Source organism: Rattus rattus, chromosome 3 (assembly GCF_011064425.1).
Source record: "Rattus rattus isolate New Zealand chromosome 3, Rrattus_CSIRO_v1, whole genome shotgun sequence".
NCBI lineage: Eukaryota > Metazoa > Chordata > Mammalia > Rodentia > Muridae > Rattus > Rattus rattus.
In genome coordinates this window covers 61,245,650-61,266,167 of record NC_046156.1, presented here as the reverse complement: position 1 = coordinate 61,266,167, position 20,518 = coordinate 61,245,650, and the positions used below count along the sequence as shown (strand labels likewise).

Below are 20,518 nucleotides of genomic sequence, written 5' to 3'. Positions count from 1 at the left end.
TTAAGTGCTGAACAGATCCCCTGGAGCTGGAGCTGTAAGTGGTTATGCGTCATCTGATATGGTAGGTTCTGGGATCTGAACTTGGGTCCTCTGGAAGAATAGCAAGTGCTCTTAACTGCTGAGCCATCTCTCCAGTCCTCAGGACAGAATTCTGAATGTAGCCAGACTAATACAGCTCTACACATGTCAAGGTGACTGACAGCTGGAAGAGGGTGTTCTTTGGTAAAAATAAAATTGTACCAAAGAGAAGACCAGAATGAAAGAAACAACCTGGGTGGAGAAGAGGGACGAGGGAGGTCAATCTGTTTGGGAGGAAAAGTTGAGTCAAACTGAGTGTAGACTCTATGGGGGCAGGGTATGGCTCTGTGGGGGTGGAGTTCAGGACTAAAAAATTTAGACTCTAGATCTATTTATTCATTTATTTTCTTTTAAAATTTTTATTTCGTTTTTGATACAAGGTCTCACCCCATAGCCCTTTTGGTTAGAACTTGCAGATGAGGCAGACATTTGCCTGCCTCTGCTTCCCAAGTGCTGTGATTAAAGACACCATACCTGGCTAACAAATACCTTTTAAGATTAGGTAAAATCAATTTATGGCAACAGAAATCCCATAAGTAGTGATGGCCTTGGGGGCGGGGGAAAGCGGGCACACGGGGCATCTCTGAGGACACTGGTTACAGAGGTGTATTCAGTGTGACATTTCGCTGAGATGACTCTTCTATATGTAATGGCATGTATGTGGTATTACAGAAAGATGTCTTTGTCCCCATTCTTGGCACAGAGTTCCTAAAACCCCGGCGTTTCCTGAGTGTCCTTTGTTTCAATGAAGCTACTCTTGTGGGCTTCAAGATTCAGAAAAGATCAAATTATGGTCAGAGCTTGGAACTTTTAGCCTGTGCCCCAACCTTTGGGGGAAGTGTCTGGAGTCTAAGTCACTAGTGACCAATGATTATTCAGTCTTATCCACATAATGGAACTTCATTAAATGAGAAAGTTCAAACACCCCTCAGGCTGGCATGTGAGGCCTCCTCCCTCTGTCCACTAAACCTTGCTCTCTCTGCACATTCCTGGACTTTTTCTGAGTCACGTCCTTCCTAACACTTTAGTACATGTCATAAAGCGGCTTCCTGAGTTCTGCACATGGTTCTAACACGTTTCCCACCTAGAGAATGAGCTGTGGGGATCCTAACTTGCAGCAGTGTTGGGAGGTCTATGGCTAACTCTAGGTAGATACCGGCAGAACCCAGTGAACGTTTAACATCCAGCCAGTTAGTGTCCAGAGAAGGAGAAATGGGGGGTCGAAGTGGTACCAGGCATTTGGTATCAGGAGGGAAAAAACACTATCTATATAACTTCTTTTTTTTTTTTCTCTTTTCTTTTTTTCGGAGCTGGGGACTGAACCCAGGGCCTTGCGCTTGCTAGGCAAGCGCTCTACCACTGAGCTAAATCCCCAACCCCTCTATATAACTTCTATAGAAGCCATAAATCTCCACCACACAGCTTAAACCAAAATGAAATTCTGATAGATTACTAAGATGCGAGTTTAAATATGAGCCCCAAAAGTAATAGTAAAATGTTAGCATTTATAAATTTGGCTGGGAAAGAACTTTCTAAGCATAACATCAAAGGCAGAAATCACTGATAGCTTAACTACGTAAAAACTTGAAAATAATAGCAACAAGCATGCAGTTCACAGTAGAACACATGTTTGCATGCAGTTCACAGTAGAACACATGTTCGCTTGCAGTTCACACAAGACACTGAATGATACAAAGCAAAACCTTCGCAGTTGGACAGACGGCTCAGGGGTTAAGAGCATTTGTTCCTTCAGACGCCCCAGGCTGGGTTCTGAAAACCCACACAACAGCTCACAAGCATTCTTTTTTTTTTTTTTTTGTTTTTTTTTTCCGGAGCTGGGGACCGAACCCAGGGCCTTGCGCTTCCTAGGCAAGCGCTCTTCCCCTGAGCTAAATCCCCAACCCCCCTCACAAGCATTCTTAACCAGTTCCAGGGGATTCAGTGCCTTCCTCTGACTTCTTTGGGCACCAGGCACATACATGCTAAGCATATATGCAGGCAAAAACACTCATTCACAAAAAATTAATTAGATATTTAAGAAAATATTGGAGTAGTGTAAAAGATTGTGAAATATAAGATTAATGGTTAATATTCTTAGCTATACATAACGAGATTTAAAAGCAGTTAAGGAAGGGGTTGGGGATTTAGCTCAGTGGTAGAGCGCTTGCCTAGGAAGCGCAAGGCCCTGGGTTCGGTCCCCAGCTCCGAAAAAAAAAAAGAACCAAAAAAAAAAAAAAAAAAAAAATAAAAGCAGTTAAGGAAAATCAGAAGAATACCCTAGTTATAAAGTGGGCAAGGACCTCACCCGGCATTCACACACATTATAAATATGTGTGTCACAATCTAGAGAGGCTGACAAAGGCTAAGTGACTTGTCCGAGTTCACAAGAAGAGTTTGGGGACAGCTAGGGCTAAAACCCAGGCAGTCGTGCCGTTGGAAAGTGGACAGCGAGGATCCAGTCAGCACCGACACTGTTTAAGTGGCTGGGCTGTGGAGCTTTCCCTTCTCTGCACTTTCTGAACTGAAAAATAAAACCCTCCACAATAAGTGCACGTTACTTCCATAATGAAGGCAAAATTATGCTTGTAAATCAAGATGGTATGGAATGAAAGAACACGCAAATCCTGTTCATGACTCAGTTACCCAAACCTGCATGTGTCAGCACAGATCCCTCAGACCAATCACTGGGTCCAAACATCTGACCTATCTCTCTAGTCTTGGAGTCTCCCTACCCCTTGCTGCCACATTAATATTCCTAAAACAACATATATTTCCTGTCATTTTCCTGATCAAAAACTTCAATATTTTCTTAAAAAACAATCCCTCACCCTACTCCCAGGTTTCCATCCTTATGGTGTTAATTAAACTGTTTACTGTGCTACAGGCATTCTCCACAGTAGGCCTTGTGTGGAGCTCGCTCTAGATAGAGAGGGCTCTCCCTTCCTATACTCACGCCTTGTGTGGGCCTCTGCTTGTGTGTTCTCTTCCTCACGAACACTTGCCAGGTCCCTTAGCCACTTGAGGAATCCATAGTTCCTCTCCCTATCCCTCTCTCTCCCTCTCCCCCTCTCTCTCCCTCTCTCCTTCTCTCTCTCCAGGATCTTATTTCCTTGCTTTGTTCTGCATTTCCTGATAATAGCACTTGACAGGACTCTTTAGCTTGTCACTGTATTCTTTCCCTAAGTGCATACTGAACATGGTTAATCGACAGAGACACCAGTGCCAATAGTGGGTTTTGTTTGGCTTTTTTCAAAGTGCCTGTCTGGTTACTAGAGGTTCTCCTCTGAGCACAGAACTCACGCCCGGGTAGCAGTACAGGGCAGACGAGCCTCACACGCGCAGTGCCTCACCTCACAGGTGCTGCCTTCTCAGCGCAGGTCTGCATGTGCCAGAGACGTGCTGGGCTGCAGTTTGGTCACTAGTCTTTCCAAGACACAGGGAATTTGAACATAATCCCCCGGACAGGGGAGGACCGTAGGACGGGGAGTTTGTTTTTGTTTTTTACCTTTTTGTGTTGTGTATTGTTGTTCCTCCCAGAACGATCCTCACTCCGGGAGTGGTGCGGTTGAGGTTATAGACTGTCAGTGCCTCTTCATAGGTGGCTCCTCCAATAACGAACACGATGATGTCCTGAGGCCTGCGGTGATAAAGCCAGAGACTGAGTGCCACATGCCAAGCCACGGAGGGGGGCTTTTAATAACAAATAAAGGGTTATTATTATTATACACACAGTTTTAATTTCTAAGGTCCCTCCATCCCTTTTTGGTGAAGGAAGCAGAATCAAATCAGAATAAAGGGTTTAAAAAAAAGTTTTAATTATCGCAAATTGGCAGGAAGCAGAAGGAAATGCTGAGCAGTGATTCGCTTTCTGCTTACGAGCGGATGTCTTATTTCTGTGCTGGGGATTTCAGAATAGCACAATGGTGTTTGCTGGAACCAAATGCAAAAATATTCTTCTATATTCAAGAGGCTGAGGATGCTGCACTGCAACATGCCATCCATAGGCAGTGGCTTACGCGTGTGTCACACATCTCCTTTCACACACAGCCCTGTGCCAAGAGCTTCCTATAGCGCTATATACTGCATTTTGCAGAATACTACTGTACTGTTTGTCCCTGTGGGACCAAATCAGTACGTATGGTGATTACACAAAAAGAACGGAACATTTAGTAATCAGTGTAATCCCGCATCTGCATTCTTTCATGAGAACAGATTTGACACTCGTCTCTGATGAATCTCCTTGGCCACTGGTTTCATCATGGCGGCAGGCACCACACTGTTTCCTGTGTTTCTGTCTTATCAAAATGGCTTCATAAGAAAGGAAAAGACACCTCCTGTCAGCTCCTTCTGCGGGCGGGGCAAGGTCATGTTTTCAGTTATTCAAGTTTGTCTTCCTTTTCTTTTTTTGTGCCATCAGAAGAAAAAATAAAGCAGACAAACAGTTCTGTCACAATACATTTTTTAAAACTACATCAAGCAGAAGTATCAGTTTTGGAATTTGGGCCCAAAACTAAAGTCAGAATATACACACTTACATGTAGATCATGGGAAACTAAAGTCAGAATATACACACTTACATGTAGATCATGGAAAACCTAAAGTCAGAATATACACACTTACATGTAGATCATGGGAAACTAAAGTCAGAATATACACACTTACATGTAGATCATGGAAAACCTAAAGTCAGAATATACACACTTACATGTAGATCATGGGAAACTAAAGTCAGAATATACACACTTACATGTAGATCATGGGAAACTAAAGTCAGAATATACACACTTACATGTAGATCATGGGAAACTAAAGTCAGAATATACACACTTACATGTAGATCATGGAAAACCTAAAGTCAGAATATACACACTTACATGTAGATCATGGGAAACTAAAGTCAGAATATACACACTTAATGTAGATCATGGGAAACTAAAGTCAGAATATACACACTTACATGTAGATCATGGAAAACCTAAAGTCAGAATATACACACTTACATGTAGATCATGGGAAACTAAAGTCAGAATATACACACTTACATGTAGATCATGGGAAACTAAAGTCAGAATATACACACTTACATGTAGATCATGGAAAACCTAAAGTCAGAATATACACACTTACATGTAGATCATGGGAAACTAAAGTCAGAATATACACACTTACATGTAGATCATGGGAAACTAAAGTCAGAATATACACACTTACATGTAGATCATGGAAAACGCAATGTGTACATTTCCTCTTTGTATTTCCATATGTCTTTCTAAATTATCTTGAAGCAATTAAACCAAGACAGTATTTGTTCTTATAGGTAGTTATTTTGCAATTAGCTAGTTAGAGGGCCAATTATAACAGGTCTCTGGGAGTTGGGATAAAGATCTTGTCTTTTTTTAAAGATTTATTTATTTTATATATGTGAATACACTGTCGATGTCTTCAGACACACTGGAAGAGGGCATTGGATCCCATTACAGATGGTTGTGAGCAGCCATGTGGTTGCTGGGAATTGAACTCAGGCCCTCTGGAAGAGCAGACAGTGCTCTTAACCGCTGAGCCATCTCTCCAGCCTAGATCTTGTCTTTAAAACACTAAATTTAGTTTTTTTTTTTTACAAATTTATATTTCTTTTATGTGTATAGATATCTTGTCTGCATGGATGTCTGTGCCCATGGGGGCCAAAAAGAGAGTCTCAGATCCTCTGGTACTGGATTTACAGATAGTTGTGAGCTGACATGTGGGTGCTGGGACTTGAACCCAGGTCCTCTGTGAGAGCAGCCAGTGCTGTTGTGTCATCTCTCCAGGCCTTAAATTTACCTTTTAAAATACACTTCACTTGAAACTCCCTTCACAGGCTAGGGATATCCTGGCATGTGCAAGGCCTGGGAGTTCCATTCTTTTAGCAATAATCCCCGCCTGATAAACTTCATTGGCTACAATACTGTCAGTATACAAAGCTGGGAGTCCCATTCTTAATACTGTAAAACAAAAACCATCAGGACAAACAATGTATCTAGCCATAGTGCTCTAAGGGTTACATATTAATTACTACATATTCAAAAGATTTTACAGGGGTTGAGGATTTAGCTCAGTGGTAGGCCCTGGGTTCAGTCCCCAGCTCTGAAAAAAAGAAAAAAAAAAAGATTTTACAAATGTCAGCTTATAAGATTCAGCTTTGGAGCTGTCTGAGGTGGTGCATGTGGGTCATACCTGCACTTGGGAGGCATAGGAATCTGGAGACTTGAGATTAGTCTAGTTATGTGAATTTCAGGCCAACCAGGGCTCTATAGTGGGACGGTATAAAACATAAATAAATCAGACCCATGAAGATTAGGTCATTATTGGGTAAAAGTGCCTATCACTAAGCCTGACAGCCTAAGTTTAATACCCAGTACCTACACGGTAGAAGGAAGGGGCACATTCCTGCAAGATGTCCTCTGAACCCCAGACGTGTGCTTACACATACATAAATAAGTGTAATTTAAATATCAACCAGCCAGCCAACCAAAGACACCCCAAACTGTTCTGAAGTAAAGGCAAGGACCAGCATGAAACACAAAAACTGCTGAAGGCATTTCTTCTTTCCTGTCCTCTGTCCCTGCCCATCCCCGCATCCTGTAGAGGTAGACACTGTTGCTCCTCTTATGTGTCCTCCTGTGTGGCACTTTGAAACACAAACACCAGGCATTCCACACACAGTGTTCGGTTCCTATCCTTCTCTTGGCTATATAGTACATTTAGGTTTGTGTGTGCTTGGGGTGGGGTAGGGTACGTGCAGTCCTGTATACACCAAATGTGTATGGATGCCAAAGAATAACTCGTGGGACTTGGTTCTCTCCTTTCACCATGTGGGAACTTGGGAATTCAATGGAGGTCATCAGATCTGGCAGGAAATTCCTTTGCTGTCTTGCCAGCCTCCATATTATACATTTAAAAACTTGGGAGAGAGAGCTGGAGAGATGGCCCAGTGGTCAAAGCAGTTATTGCTTTTGTGGGGGACCGAGGTTCAGGTCCCAGAACCACATGTGGCTCACAATCATCTGCAACTCCAGTTTCAGAGGATCCAGCATCCCCTCTGGCCCTGTGGGCACCCGGCTCACATGCGGTGTACTTATAAGATACATAGGCAAACACGCATACATATAAAACATCAAATTCTTTTAAAATGTTTAAATCGGGCATGGTGGTGTACACCTTTAAAGCCAGCACTGGGGAGGTGGAGACAAGCAGATCTCTGTGAGTTCTAGGCCAATCTGGTCTACACAGCAAGTTCTAGGTTAGTTAAGGCTCATGGTGAGCCCCTGCCATTGTTGTGAGAGGGCTCTCCTAGCTGTTTTGTATGCATCATCACACCAGCAATCCAGCAGAGTGCCTGCTCCCCAAATGTCAGGACCATGCATTTAAAAGCTATTGGTCCCTTTAAATGTGTAGGTGACAAAGCAGAGTCTCATTGTGACTTATGATGATCTGGTCATTCCGTCTTAAGCTAATTTCAGGTAGTTTGGCTCTGGACTCCACTAAGTAACTTCTGTTTCAGAGTTAAACCACGTTGTAAACTCCAAACGACTGTCCTTTAGTCTGTCTTACTTGATCTGCTAGCAGTATTTGACAAGCTGGTTATCTGCTTCTCCTGGATAAGCATCCAGTTTCTAGGACATTATGTTCTTGGCTTTCCCCTACTCTGTTAGTAGCCATTTCCCTAGCCCCCTAGGTAGCTCTATTTCGTCTCCCTAACCTTTCACTAACATGTCCAGGGTCTAGCCACTGAGCCACTGCATAATCTACACACCCTCTAGAGCTCCTTCAAATGTGACAATTTAAATCAATGTCATTAAAATTTTAACTCCAGTAACATTAGCCACATGTAGGTAGTAGCTGGATTGAGGGTGTCCTCCAAGGGTTGACAGACACACTGAAATGTAATCCCCACTGTGAGGTTAGGAGGACAGCAGCTTAGAGGAAGGGCCTCAGAGAGTGATTAGGAGGTAAGAGCCCTTAGGACTGTAGCTGATGCAAGAGGACACAGAACAGAGGACGGACATCATAATCTTAGAAAATGAGTGGTTTTTTACTGTAAGATTTCATGCTCTGAGGTCCATTAAACAGTTCAAGTTTGAATAAACAAATGCTGACGGACTGCACTGGTTATTAAGGATGGGGCCTCCTGCCTTCCAGGGAATACAGTGACTGATGAGGGGAGTCAGATCCGAACACTTGCATTCTGATCTGGTAAATCAGAAAAGCTGCCAAGCGGGCAAAGAAAGCATGCTGAGAACGGTGCAGGTGAAAACGGTAGCTGCCCTCTGATGTAGGCTGTGCAAGAAGTAAGCAGGGCACCTCGCTGTGGGGCAGGAGATGGCTCAGCTCAGAGTGCTGTGCACAGTCATGAGGACCAGTTTGATCTCAGCACCCGCATAACAATCGGGTGCCTCATACATGCATTGTCACCCCAATTCCAAAACAGTGGAGACAGGAGGGGCCCTAGGTCCAAGAGAGATCCTGTCTCAAAACAGGTGACAAGGAAACTAATATCCCTTTCTGGCCTCTACATGTATGCAGAGGTGTACCTGGACACAAATGTGCAATACACTCAAGACGTGTGTGCGTGCACACAAATCTTTAAAACAAATAAAACAACCAAAAACCCTAGATAAAGGGATAGGGTCTTAGAATTCGATTCACTTATATACCCAACAAAGATGACCATGTCACATTTGACTATGACATAATTAAGTTTTTCTGAACCTCCTGACACTAATTTAATGTGGCTAAAGGAAGAATACTTATAAAAAACTTTAAAAATAAAATTTTAAAGCTTTTGCTTTCTAGTATATGTGTAAACATTTTGCCTGACAGTATGTGTACCATGTCTGTGCTTGGTACCAGTGAGGTTGGTGAAGGCTTCAGATGCCCTGGAATTATGAGCCACCATGCGGGTGCTGAGAATCAGATCTGTGTTCTCTGTAAGAGCAACATGTGCTCTTAACCCTAAGCCATTTCTCCAGTTCCCGAAAACCTTTTAAAAAGATTTATGTGTATGAGTGTTTGCCTGCCTGCTACCTGTGCACCATGTGCATACCTGGTCCACATGGAGGCCGAGAGAGGTCATGAGATCCCTGGACCTGCAGTTACAACGTGATAAGGTGCCACGTGGGTGCTGGGAATTGAACCTGGTCTTCTGCATGAACAAGTTAACTGCTCTGTGGTGGCTCACACTTAAAATCTAAGTACTTAGGAGTCTGAGGCTGGAGGATTGCTAAGATCTGGAGGCTAGCCTGAGCTACAGTTATCTCAAATAGAAAACAGATTTAAAAATCTCATAACATTTTCCTTTCCATTCTTTTATCCAATGACTTTTAAAAGATGTTCCTATGAAACCAGTGGTAAAATATATAAAAAACTTTTTTACATGATAGAATACACAAGTTCAATTCTATATGCATCTTTTTGTGACTGTAATTCCATAGCAGCCCAGAGTATTAATTACGCCATCAGCAGAGAGTAGAAAACAGCAGCCAGTCCACGCTGTCTCTGCTACACAAGGGCATCACCCTAAGAGCCCAATCTGCATCTTCTTTTGTTAGAAAATAAAAATTTAAATTAGTATTTCTAGAAATTATTTCTATATGTGAGCTAGTCAGGAAAATCTTTGAAATGCAGCATGTAACTTACTTTGTGGATTACCACACTTAAAGTTTAAATTGTTGAATTTTCTTAGAGATAGTAAAGTTCTTTTGATTTTTTCTGCAGGGAAAAAAGCTTTTACAGGAACAAAAACAGTGATTGCAACAAGAGTCCATGAAATGTGTGCATCTCAGAAATAAGCAGTGATTGTGGGGAGAGACTGGTCAGATAAGAGGATAAATAATTCCATCTGTAGGATGAAGACCAGCATCCTTTACTCACAAACAGTGAGCACAAACCACACAGCTAAGGCTAAAAGGCACGAGTGCTGGCTTTGCACATCTGCACAACCACCACAGCCCTGTGGTGCCCCTAACACTGTGGCAGTGTGCATGCAGGTGCTGGGGAGGCCATATGTTCTGTCACCAGACTTGACCATTAAAAAGATGACCCAAGTAAACATCTCAATGTGATGGGCTAGGGCCAAGAAACTGGCCAGAGACGAGAGTGGGGTTAAGCAGGAGCAGAGCCAGAATTCATATCAAGTGAATAACAACCTACAAAAAAATTATCAACTAAATTCATCCTTGTATTTGAGTTTCTCAGCAGTAAATTTTGGCATATTTACTGCTATCTACATAATTTAATGGCTGTTGACTTTTTACACTTTGTAAAGCACTGTTGGATAATAGGAAAAGCTTAAAGACTAATTCTTACTTAAATATGACAATATCTAATACAATAATTAACGAGAAGGCTATTATTAATCGGGAATGATACCATCTTGATTTCCTATGAATATATCTTAGCGAGTTTTGCATATGCCCCAGGAAGAACTATGTCACTGTTTGTGAGTGTGCCTGGATCGGTTTATGTGGCGTGTGTATGCAGGGGCTGGGGAAGGCAGTTGTGTCAGACATCTGGCAACTGGAGTTACAGGCAGGTGAGTCACGGGAAGTGGATTCTGAAAATCAAACCTGAGCCCCCTGCAAAGGGAATGAATAAGAGCTCCTCAGCACTGACCTACCTCTTCAGCCCTGAGACCTTCATAGACACACCCTCAGCACACATCTTTACCCACACAGTGAAGGTAAGGTTAGTGTGTAGAAGGAAGCACCCGTGTTTAAAAGTGATGTCTAGTTGAGAGGCAGACAAAGTGACTAATCAGAGAAAGAGCTAACAGAATAGGGTGGGCCCAACTCTCATGAGAACAGAGAGGAGAGAGGCAGCACAAGAGGGAGCGCTGCAGAAGCCTGGACCTTGTGCTTGTCTTTATGACTCCATAGTTTCTAGTCTTTCTTCTATGGTTTTGGTTCCTGTTCTTACTGCTGGCTCTTAGCCTGTGCTCAGTGCTGGATTCTGAGCAATCTTCTTTAATTTTCTCCTTCAGTGGTCCTATCTGGTCTATATGACCCATGTTTTATCAACTCCCAACTTAATACCAATTTTGTTTTAAATAAGGTCCTACTATGGGATCTGGGCAAGCCTTCAACTTTCTGTCTGAGGCTCTTTAGTGCTAGGGTTACAGACGTGGGGTGCACACATAGCAGTAAGTCACATTTCTACTTTACTATTAAATAGGCACTTCTTAATCTCTCCTCAAACCCCAAGTTATCCTCGATTCCTGTCACCTTGCTCTATCCACATACTCTCTTGAATAGATTGATTTTCTTTCCCCTTCACCTTCAAATCAAGTTCACTTCTTACATGGACACACGGGCTGTAAGCAACCTCCTTGGGGGTCTCCTTGCTTCTTTGTTCTCCACTAGCAATTCAATGCCTCACAGTTATTTAAAACACTATTGGAGCTAGGTTGACCCAGCCTTTAGTCCCAATACTAGGAAGGCAGAAGTTGACAGACCCACTGTGAGTTTGAGGCTAGCCTGGTCTATATAACAAGTTACAGACCAGCCAGGGATATATAGTGAGACTAGCTCAAGAAAAAGAAAAGGTAACTATAGTTTGGCTCAGTATGTTATTATTGGCTTCGTATATTTATAACACCAAAAGAAAGCAAAGAAAGGCACACCTTACTCACATGGAGCCTACAGGATCCATGTGACCCAGTCCCCATCTATCTGTTCACCTATTCTCCTCTACCCAGCCCCCGCTGTGTACTTCTTCTTGGCTCATGGGCAAGTTCTCCCTTCTTAAGCCCTGTACGCTGGTGTTCCCTCTGCTTGAGGAGCCTTTTCTTCAATCATTACATGATTTTTAAAATTTAGGATCCATTTTAAATACTGCGTCTTCAGAGAGGTTCTGTCCAACTGAAGTAGCCTCCCCTGGCCCCACGGTGACTTTGCAGCTTGACTCTTTCTTCAACCACACTTTTGTTTACTTCTTTGTTCTAAAAGGACCTTAGGGGCAAGTCCTGTGTCTTTTCTGCCATTTCTACAGTCCTAGTGCCTACAGCAATTCTTAACATTCTGAAAGCATTTAATAAACATCTGTTGTATCAAAGAATAAAGCCCCAGAATTAGCTGTATACATGTTTAGATGACAGTGACAGTGCCGTCAGACAGCAGCAGTTAATGAGCATTTGGGGAGAGCATCACTTTGAGCTTTGTGCGGCAATGACTCATAAGACGGGAGGTTTTGCTGATGTGCAATGATGCCCTCATCTGGCCCTCGGCTTCCTTCTACCAATAGTAGCTATTTTTTTCATCCAGCAATTATTTAAGTTTTTTTTTTCTTTTTTCTTTTTTTTTCGGAGCTGGGGACAGAACCCAGGGCCTTGCAAAAGCGCTCTACCACTGAGCTAAATCCCCAACCCCAACCCCTAAGTTTTTAAAGCTAAACATTCTTATGTTTATAGACAATGTCTGTGTCTATATAAGCATATACTATGTATATGTGGGTCCCCATGGAAGCCAGAAGAGAGCACGGGCTCCTCTGGAGTTGGAGCTGGAAGTGGTTGTGAGCTGAGCAGTGTGAGTGCTGGGAACCTGGCTTTGGGTCCTCTAGAAAGCTGCATGTGCTCTTACCTGCATCCAGCAATTCTCTCATGAAATTTATAAGACATTAACGCCTTAGAAAATTAATTGAAAACCTCAAGAACAAGGTTTTTCAAAAGCTTCTCAAATAGAGTATTTTGGACCGATTTTCGTTTTTCTTATCAGTTGACATCTCTCGATTTAAATGCATGGTCTTTAGACATTTTATTTGAGTAACTGAACTGTCACATAGAATCTGGTGTTAACCTTGGATTTAAAAAACAAATTCTGGGGGTTGGGGATTTAGCTCAGTGGTAGAGCGCTTGCCTAGCAAGCGCAAGGCCCTGGGTTCGATCCCCAGCTCCAAAAAAAAAAAAAAAAACAAATTCTGGATCAAGTAAGTTTTCTTTTTAAGGGATTCATTAAGAAAAAAAAAATCACACAAGAGTACATTTACCTATAAATCTCAAAACATATTCTGAATTCCATTATATCAATCAACTGCCAATGTTGTTAGATAATTACTGGTTGAAATAATGGGTGATTTATATCAACAGTAAAATTCTCACATTAAATCACCCAGCTGACACCAACTGTGTATTCTGGGCCCTTTAAATCATGTGGTCTAATAAAACTGTAAGACTATAATTCTCAACTAGGTAGAGTTTGTACAGTTTTAAATTTTAAGTTGGCGTAAGTAACCTGGTTGTTTTTATTAAAATTAACTAACCACTGCACTAGCTCTAACTAAAGAAAGTCATCCTTATCTCCTGGGACACAAATGGCCTTTGCTAATCAGGCCTCTCAGCATGTGTGCTGGCCACTTTTGGCCAAGGCCAATCCTCACCCAGACCAGTAAAAACCTGCTCTGGCTGGCAGTCAGATAGCAAATCTATTTTGGGCATTAATGTTTGAAATGCCAAAGGACAGATGCCATAGAACACATAAGGAAGCTGGTATGATGCTAAACTACAGACTGCAGGGGAGACTCTGAGGCCTAAAACACCCGCTTCTTTAACCCAACGCAAGCAAACAGTTCAGGCCTTGCAGGGAGCGCACATGCAAAACCAAAAGACTCTTCAGCCTGAAATGACAGGAGGAGGCAGCATCTCAGTGTGGTGAGGAGCAGGAATGGACACCCGCTTTCTCAGTGGCTGTAACTTATTATCATTACATTTATTTATTTGTTTGTGTGTGAGAGTGAATGTGTGTGTGGTGGGGGGAGAGAGAGAGAGAGAGATCGAGAGCGCACACCTGAACCATGGAGTGTGTGTAGGTCAGAGGACAACTTCAGGATATACTTTTCTCCTTCACCATGTAGATGGCAACCTGGAGATGGCACTCAGGTTGTCAGGCTTGGTGGTGAGCACCTTCACCTGCCCAGCACCTTCACCTGCCCAGCACCTTCACCTGCCCAGCACCTTCACCTGCCCAGCACCTTCACCTGCCCAGCACCTTCACCTGCCCAGCACCTACACCTGCCCAGCACCTTCACCTGCCCAGCACCTTTGCTTCCTCCTCTAGTTTTTATTTTTTAAATCTATTTTTATTGTTATATAACAAAATACCAGAAAGTTGGTAGAGTAATAAGATTTATATGCTAGAAATAAAGAAATCTTCAGAGTTCAGAGAAAATTTTTGATAACTCCTCTCAGAAAGAACATAAATTTAAATCTTCATCTAGTAAATGATTAGCTCAGTCTTGAAGCTGGTGAACGGCGAAGTCTTACACAGGTGGTACAGTATCAAAAAACTGCTTTTTGGGATGCATGCCGTGCTGTGTGTTCTCAACAGTGGGCAGAGGAATAGTTTATTCGGACTTAATATGGACTTAAAATGTTTTTAATATTTTAATTTTTGAGTACAGAGAATAAACCCAGAGCCCCATGCCCGCAGACACGCACAGTGCCACGGAGTTATTTTCTCATCTCCTTTCACTTAGAGCCCTCTTTCCCCCTGTGTGTTTATAACTGAAACCCGGTCTAAGTCATCCAGGCTGAGGCCTTGAAGGCGTTCTGTAGGCTCAGCAGGCCTGGACCCTCATCCAATGTCTCAGCCGCTGCCTTAGTGCCTGCAGTTCAGGACTGCAGTGCCAGACCAAGTTCAAGCTTTGCTAAGTAGGACAGACCAGTTTGTGACATGTAAAACCACACTTCTGTACATCTGCAGTCTCTGTAGGCCCCAAGTCCATGTATAAGCAAGATCTCAGTTCACTGCTCAGATTTACCAACCTGGAATCAAGCCAAGTCCAGGCCCCCACCTTAAGCATAAGTCAGTGGGCAGAGTCCAGATGTTTTTACAGTCACAGGACTACGGAGCCCAGCTCTTAGCAGTGCCCTGTCCCTCCCTACATGACAGGTCGCTTCTCCAAGGCCAATATCTGGATGTCTTGGGCACTTCTGGCTTTTCTGGCTTGTTCTGTGATCCTAGTTTTTATTTCTAACCTTGGTTGCCTTACCTGTCTCTGAGTGTGCTGGGGCCTAAATACGGATAGAGGTTTTCCTTAAGCTTCCCTTTGATGAGATGGTCCAGGGTCTCATGCAGGAAAGGCTGGTGCTGGGTGTACACATTTTCCACTCCCTAAATTGTAGAAATGGTTCTTATGTTATTTGGGGAAGCTAGCAATACATCATTAACAACACATCAGAAAAGGGACATATTCTCAATGGAAACCTTATGGAATAGACTTAAACATGAACTGGATAGGACTCAAACAGAACCAAACAGCGCATTTGTGTCTGTGCACACGTGGGTAAAGGTGCGTATGTGTGTGCATGCATGTGGATGTCAGAGGTCAGCACGGGGCATGTTCCTCAGTGGCTCCTTCACCATATTCTCTGAGACAGGCTCTTTTCTAGAACCCAGAGCTCACAGATTTGGCTAGACTGGCCGGCCAAGAGCTTGAGGGGTCCCCTCGTCCTTCTCTGCACACACTTCGGCACTGTGGAGTACACTGTGGCTTTTATGTATTTGCTGGGGATCTAAACTCAGGTTTGAGCAGCAAGTGAACTATCTCCCCAGTCTAGAATTTTAGAATATTTAAAAATGTGTTTTAATTTGACAAAACTGTTCCAATCTTACAAAAATATTAGTTTTTTTAAAAGTACTAAATTAAGCTAGTTATTTTCAATATGGTTTCAATAAACATTTAAAGGAATCAAAAACTCTGGAGTCTTTTATGTTGTCTGAATCTCATTCTTTTGTGATACAAAAAGGAAGGACTGTGTAGAGGAGTGGTAAGCCATAGAAGTAGAAAAGCATGAAAAGCTAAGGGGAAAGTGTGAACAGGCTGGCGCTAGAGAAGGGCTCCACTGGTAAGGTACTCATCCCACAAACATGATGGCCATTAGGAAAGCTTTCTGCCAAGTGAAAGAGCTGGCCTGCTAGAGCCCCAGACTCCAGAATCACCTGATAGATAGATAGATAGATAGATAGATAGATAGATAGATAGATAGATAGATAGATAGATAGATAGATAGATAGATAGATAGATAGATGGATGGATAGATGGATGGGCCTCTAGGCGTGCCTGTAAGGAATGGCCTCGTTTATGTTAATTCATGTGGAAAGACCACCGTTGCTGAGGAAAGACTTCACTAGTAAGTGGGGAAAGTGAGCCGCAGTTATTGCTGTCTTCTGACTGTGACTGACTTCCTGACACAACAGATGTTTGTGTTCTCTCTTTAATTTCCTTCAAAGAGAAGCCTGTGGGCCCGGGATGCAGCTCAGTTGGCAGACTGCTTATCATGCACAGAGCCTTGAATTCCGTTCCCAGCACAGTATAATCATGCTGTGGTGGTGTACACCCAGCACTTGGGAGCTGGAGGATTAGAAGTTCAAGGTCATCTCTGGCTACAAAGTTAAGTTTGAAACCAGTCTGCCCTACATGGATTCCTCAAAACCAAACCAAGCAAACAGAACCCAGAAAAACCACAAACCACCACCACCACACACACACACACACACACACACACACACACACACACACACACACACGGGGGAGAGAGAGAGAGAGAGAGAGAGAGAAAAAGAAAAGAACAATAAATTTCAAATTACAAACACTGGAAAAAGAGCTGTGACTGGCAGAACCGTTTAAACTTACGCCCCATCACTCCCTGCTCAGCTACCTGGCCCAGTGCAGGCCCAGTGCAGCACAGAGGCAATGTTCCAAGAGCTCGTCTGCTGTGAATCACTGGGTGGACATAGCACTACAATCCAGAACACACTGTTATGTTCACGCATATCGAGTCGCTGTCAGACTGAAGCTATACCTTCAGGCCTTTGAGGAACTGTTTGGTAATAGCCACGGCATCTTTGGGGCTGAAGAGGTCACTTCCTCTAACCCGTTTACCACCATATTCAACAACTGCAGACACAAGCTGTAAAAGAAAAAAATAAGAACCTTTTATTGCTTAGGTATCAGGAAGCTCATTTCATTAAAACAAACTTTATTAGGGCAATGAAGACATGAGAAGACAGAATTGTGCCCCTTGTAAATAAACAGTATGATTTATCTTTTGTTAGGGCTGAGACTATAACAGACTTGGCTCCTGGGGTTTGGGCTTACAAAGTTGGAATTGGCTTTTGTGCTATGCTGTGAGTGACTGTTCTCTGAGCCAAACAACTGCCATTAGAGAGCTCAGCTGTGCCTTGCTAAAGCGTCCTCTTAAAGGACCTTTGTGACTGCTTGTGCCCCACCTACCAGATTGTCCAGCTGCTCCTTACCACCTGTTGTATGCAACTCTGCCTCAATGGCATATGGCATCAGGGGCTAGAGTACGGGGACAGGGGGACACCATCTCTGCAGGATGGGGAGTACTCATCCCTGCCAGGAGGAGGAACATCCACACTCCTCACCTGTTCTGTCAGGAACCCCAACATACTGAGGTAGAACCATGCCTGGTTTTGTTGTTGGGATCATAGGAGGAGGGGGGTAGACATCACCTCAATCTCCCCCTGGGAAAGAATTTTAGCAACACAGTACATGGTAGTAGTTCTAGCATCTGGGAGGCTGAGACAGGAGGACCTAAGGGTGAAGTTTCCCCAGGGCTGTGAAGTGAGACCGGCACTATTACAATAAAACACACATAAGCACACACACATTAGGTCACCTTCCGATACTTCTCAGCAACACCTTTACTCCTGAGGTCCACTATGAGCCCTGGCAGGCTGTTGCTGCTGTGGCGCTCGTAATGTAGAGCATAAAGCATCACCAGGCGAACTGCATCAAATTCTGTGACTTTCGGATTCTGCAGGAGTCTCTTCACATTCTGAAGAAAGACAGAACCAATATTAACACTTTCACTTGAGTGGTCTCCTGTGTAATGCCCAGGAGTGCTGGAGACACATCTCAACACACACACACACACACACACACACACACACACACACACACACACACACACACACACACACACACACATATGCACACACACACACGCATGCACACACATATGCACACACACACGCATGCACACACACACACACACACACACACACACACACACACACTCACCATCCGGTTTCAACTACAGAGCAGCAACTGCTCCTTATTCAGTGGGAGAATTAAATAGGGATAATTCCCACTGTAACAGCTCTAGGAAAAATGAATCCAGCAACTGTTTCTCTTGCCTTTCCTGAGTCATCTCCTTGGTGATGTAAGGAGCACAGACTACTTCCATATCGGTCAACACAGAGCACAGAAATGACCCATTTCTGGTTAAAGACGTCTTTCTTTTAGTGTTGCTCATCCCATGGCATCCAAATAGACACAAGCTGGCAGACTTACACGGGTTGGACTAAATCCCCCAAAACACCAGAGGTCACAACAAGTCTCCGGATGGCTGAGAGAAACAAGTGTATGTGACAGCATGTAATCTCTAACATGGAGAACTTACAACTTAGGGTCTGAGGGGGGGTGCGGGGAGCAAAGGGGCAGAACGAGTCATGCTCAGACTCTCTCAGCCTCACATTAAGGGCCTTCCTACATGGCACATGTGTATTACACAGCAGAGCACATAACTTAACCTAGGCCAAGAACACATTTCGGCCCCCAGAAGGCACCATGCCAGGCACTGTTGGGAAAACACTGGTGTGTCTGAGTCAATTGTCTCCTGGGAGTGCACAGACTCATTGTGGGATGAAACAAACACAAGCCACTCTGGCACAGAGCTGCTGCTTCAAAGTTCTTTACTCTGTGAGACTGAAACCCGTGGACATGTATCAGCTAACACAGAAGACATCTTGGCTCATAGGTCAAACTAAGGCATGGACAGGCTTCTACGTCACTAAAGAGGACACCAAAGAGGAGATAGCCATCCTACGCAGAGGCTTTCTGACTGGGAGCTGGCCCACTTCCCACCGTGCTAAGTACCCGGGGAAGGGCAAAGGCAAGTGAGAAGGCTGCAAAGATCTTTCATTGCAATCAAATAAGGACAAGCAAAATACAAAACTCCAAGCTGACTGATGAAGACAACCTTACCTGGTATCTTCGCTTTTGAAAAAACTAATCTCTATAAAAAACAAACATTTTAAAGACTTTAGAGCCTAAAGAAAACATTAACTCCAAGAATAAGCTGCAGAGATGGGCAGATCTCTTCCCATACGCAAGTGCTGGTGTGCTAACCGTGAGGGTTTACTTTAGCATTTTGGGTTCTTGTGACAGGGTCTCACTCTGTCATGAGATTGGCCTGGCACTTCCAAGCGCCTGCTATGTGGATTTGCAGGGTTCTCATACGCCTTCAGGAGTTGGGGATCCAGGTGAGCTACCATATCTGGCTAGGACTGTTATTATTATCTGTTATTATCTGTACTCCTGTCACAAAGTTAGGTAGCTTTCTGTTTTTTGTAAGTTTGACTTTAAACGGTCAGCTTGTAATTTCCTCATAGCTTTTATCTGCGCCCAGTACACGGTTTTGTAGGTTTTGTAGCTTTTCAAGAGCAGTGTGCAGTGCTATAAAAGCATTTTACCACCATCAACAGATCCCAAAAGGTGAAAGGTCGCTGAAGTGGCAGGAGGAGTAGGGGCAGAAGAAGAGGAAGTGTGTGTGGCTGCAGGGGAGTCAGGGAAGCCTTTCTAAAGGAGGCAGCAGCACATGGGAAGCCGAGCTGAGTGGCTGGAGGCTGAGGCACAGCTGTTATGTAGGGATGTGAGAATCAGAGGAGAAATGGAACAACGCAGCAAGACACCTAAAGGCACTGGTCCCGGGGCAGAACAGGACCTGTGCAGTACTTTACAGCTTAGCCTCGAACACCTATTACATCCCAAGGAAGCATGAGCCCCGGGAATATGCTCCCCAGCACCTCTGCAGCCGTGTCCAGTATGCAAGACTTCTCTACACACAGGCACAGGGACTAGGGATACAGCAGAAGCTCTTCTAGAACGTTCTCTAAGAGAGATCAGCATTGTTGTTTTCCTGGGTTAATGTTTACCATCATCCTTAAGGGATCAAAACGGGGGAAAATTTACTTAGACATCATATTCATAAGAATCACCTTATTTTCTTCTTTTGTGGTAACTTTTCTACAGAACAGCAACAGAATATAGCCCACTGAGGACATCTGCTAAAATGGTCTAATATTTTCTATCACAATGAGAAGACATTTTAGGACATACTCTGTCAGATATGTACACGTATGTGAGCTCTCTCTCCCTCCTCTTCCCTTTCTTTCTAACTCCCCCTGCCCCTTCTCAACCAACCTGGGAAATTTAAAACACTGTGACATCTCATCTGGGGTCCCTGCTGCCGCTCCTCTGCAGACACAGTATCTGATTTCCTACCCCTGAAGTAACCCCCTTTCAACCTTAATCTCTAATTTCTGGCTACACCACCCCTGTACTTTACGTAACTCTGAAGTACCCACATGACTATGGGTGGACA

General features: G+C 43.6%; 1 protein-coding gene across 1 annotated transcript in view; it reads right to left on the bottom strand.

Moving 5' to 3' along the window:
* Vps45 (vacuolar protein sorting 45 homolog) overlaps window positions 1-20,518 on the bottom strand; it is a 59,682-nt gene that overhangs the window by 16,591 nt on the left and 22,573 nt on the right. Inside the window, exons 11-14 of the mRNA XM_032897707.1 lie at window positions 17,750-17,908; window positions 16,910-17,017; window positions 15,097-15,218; window positions 3,584-3,715 (exon numbers count right to left, since the gene is read on the bottom strand). Of these exons, the coding sequence (XP_032753598.1) occupies window positions 3,584-3,715; window positions 15,097-15,218; window positions 16,910-17,017; window positions 17,750-17,908 (521 nt within the window). The remainder of the gene's footprint in view (window positions 1-3,583; window positions 3,716-15,096; window positions 15,219-16,909; window positions 17,018-17,749; window positions 17,909-20,518) is intronic.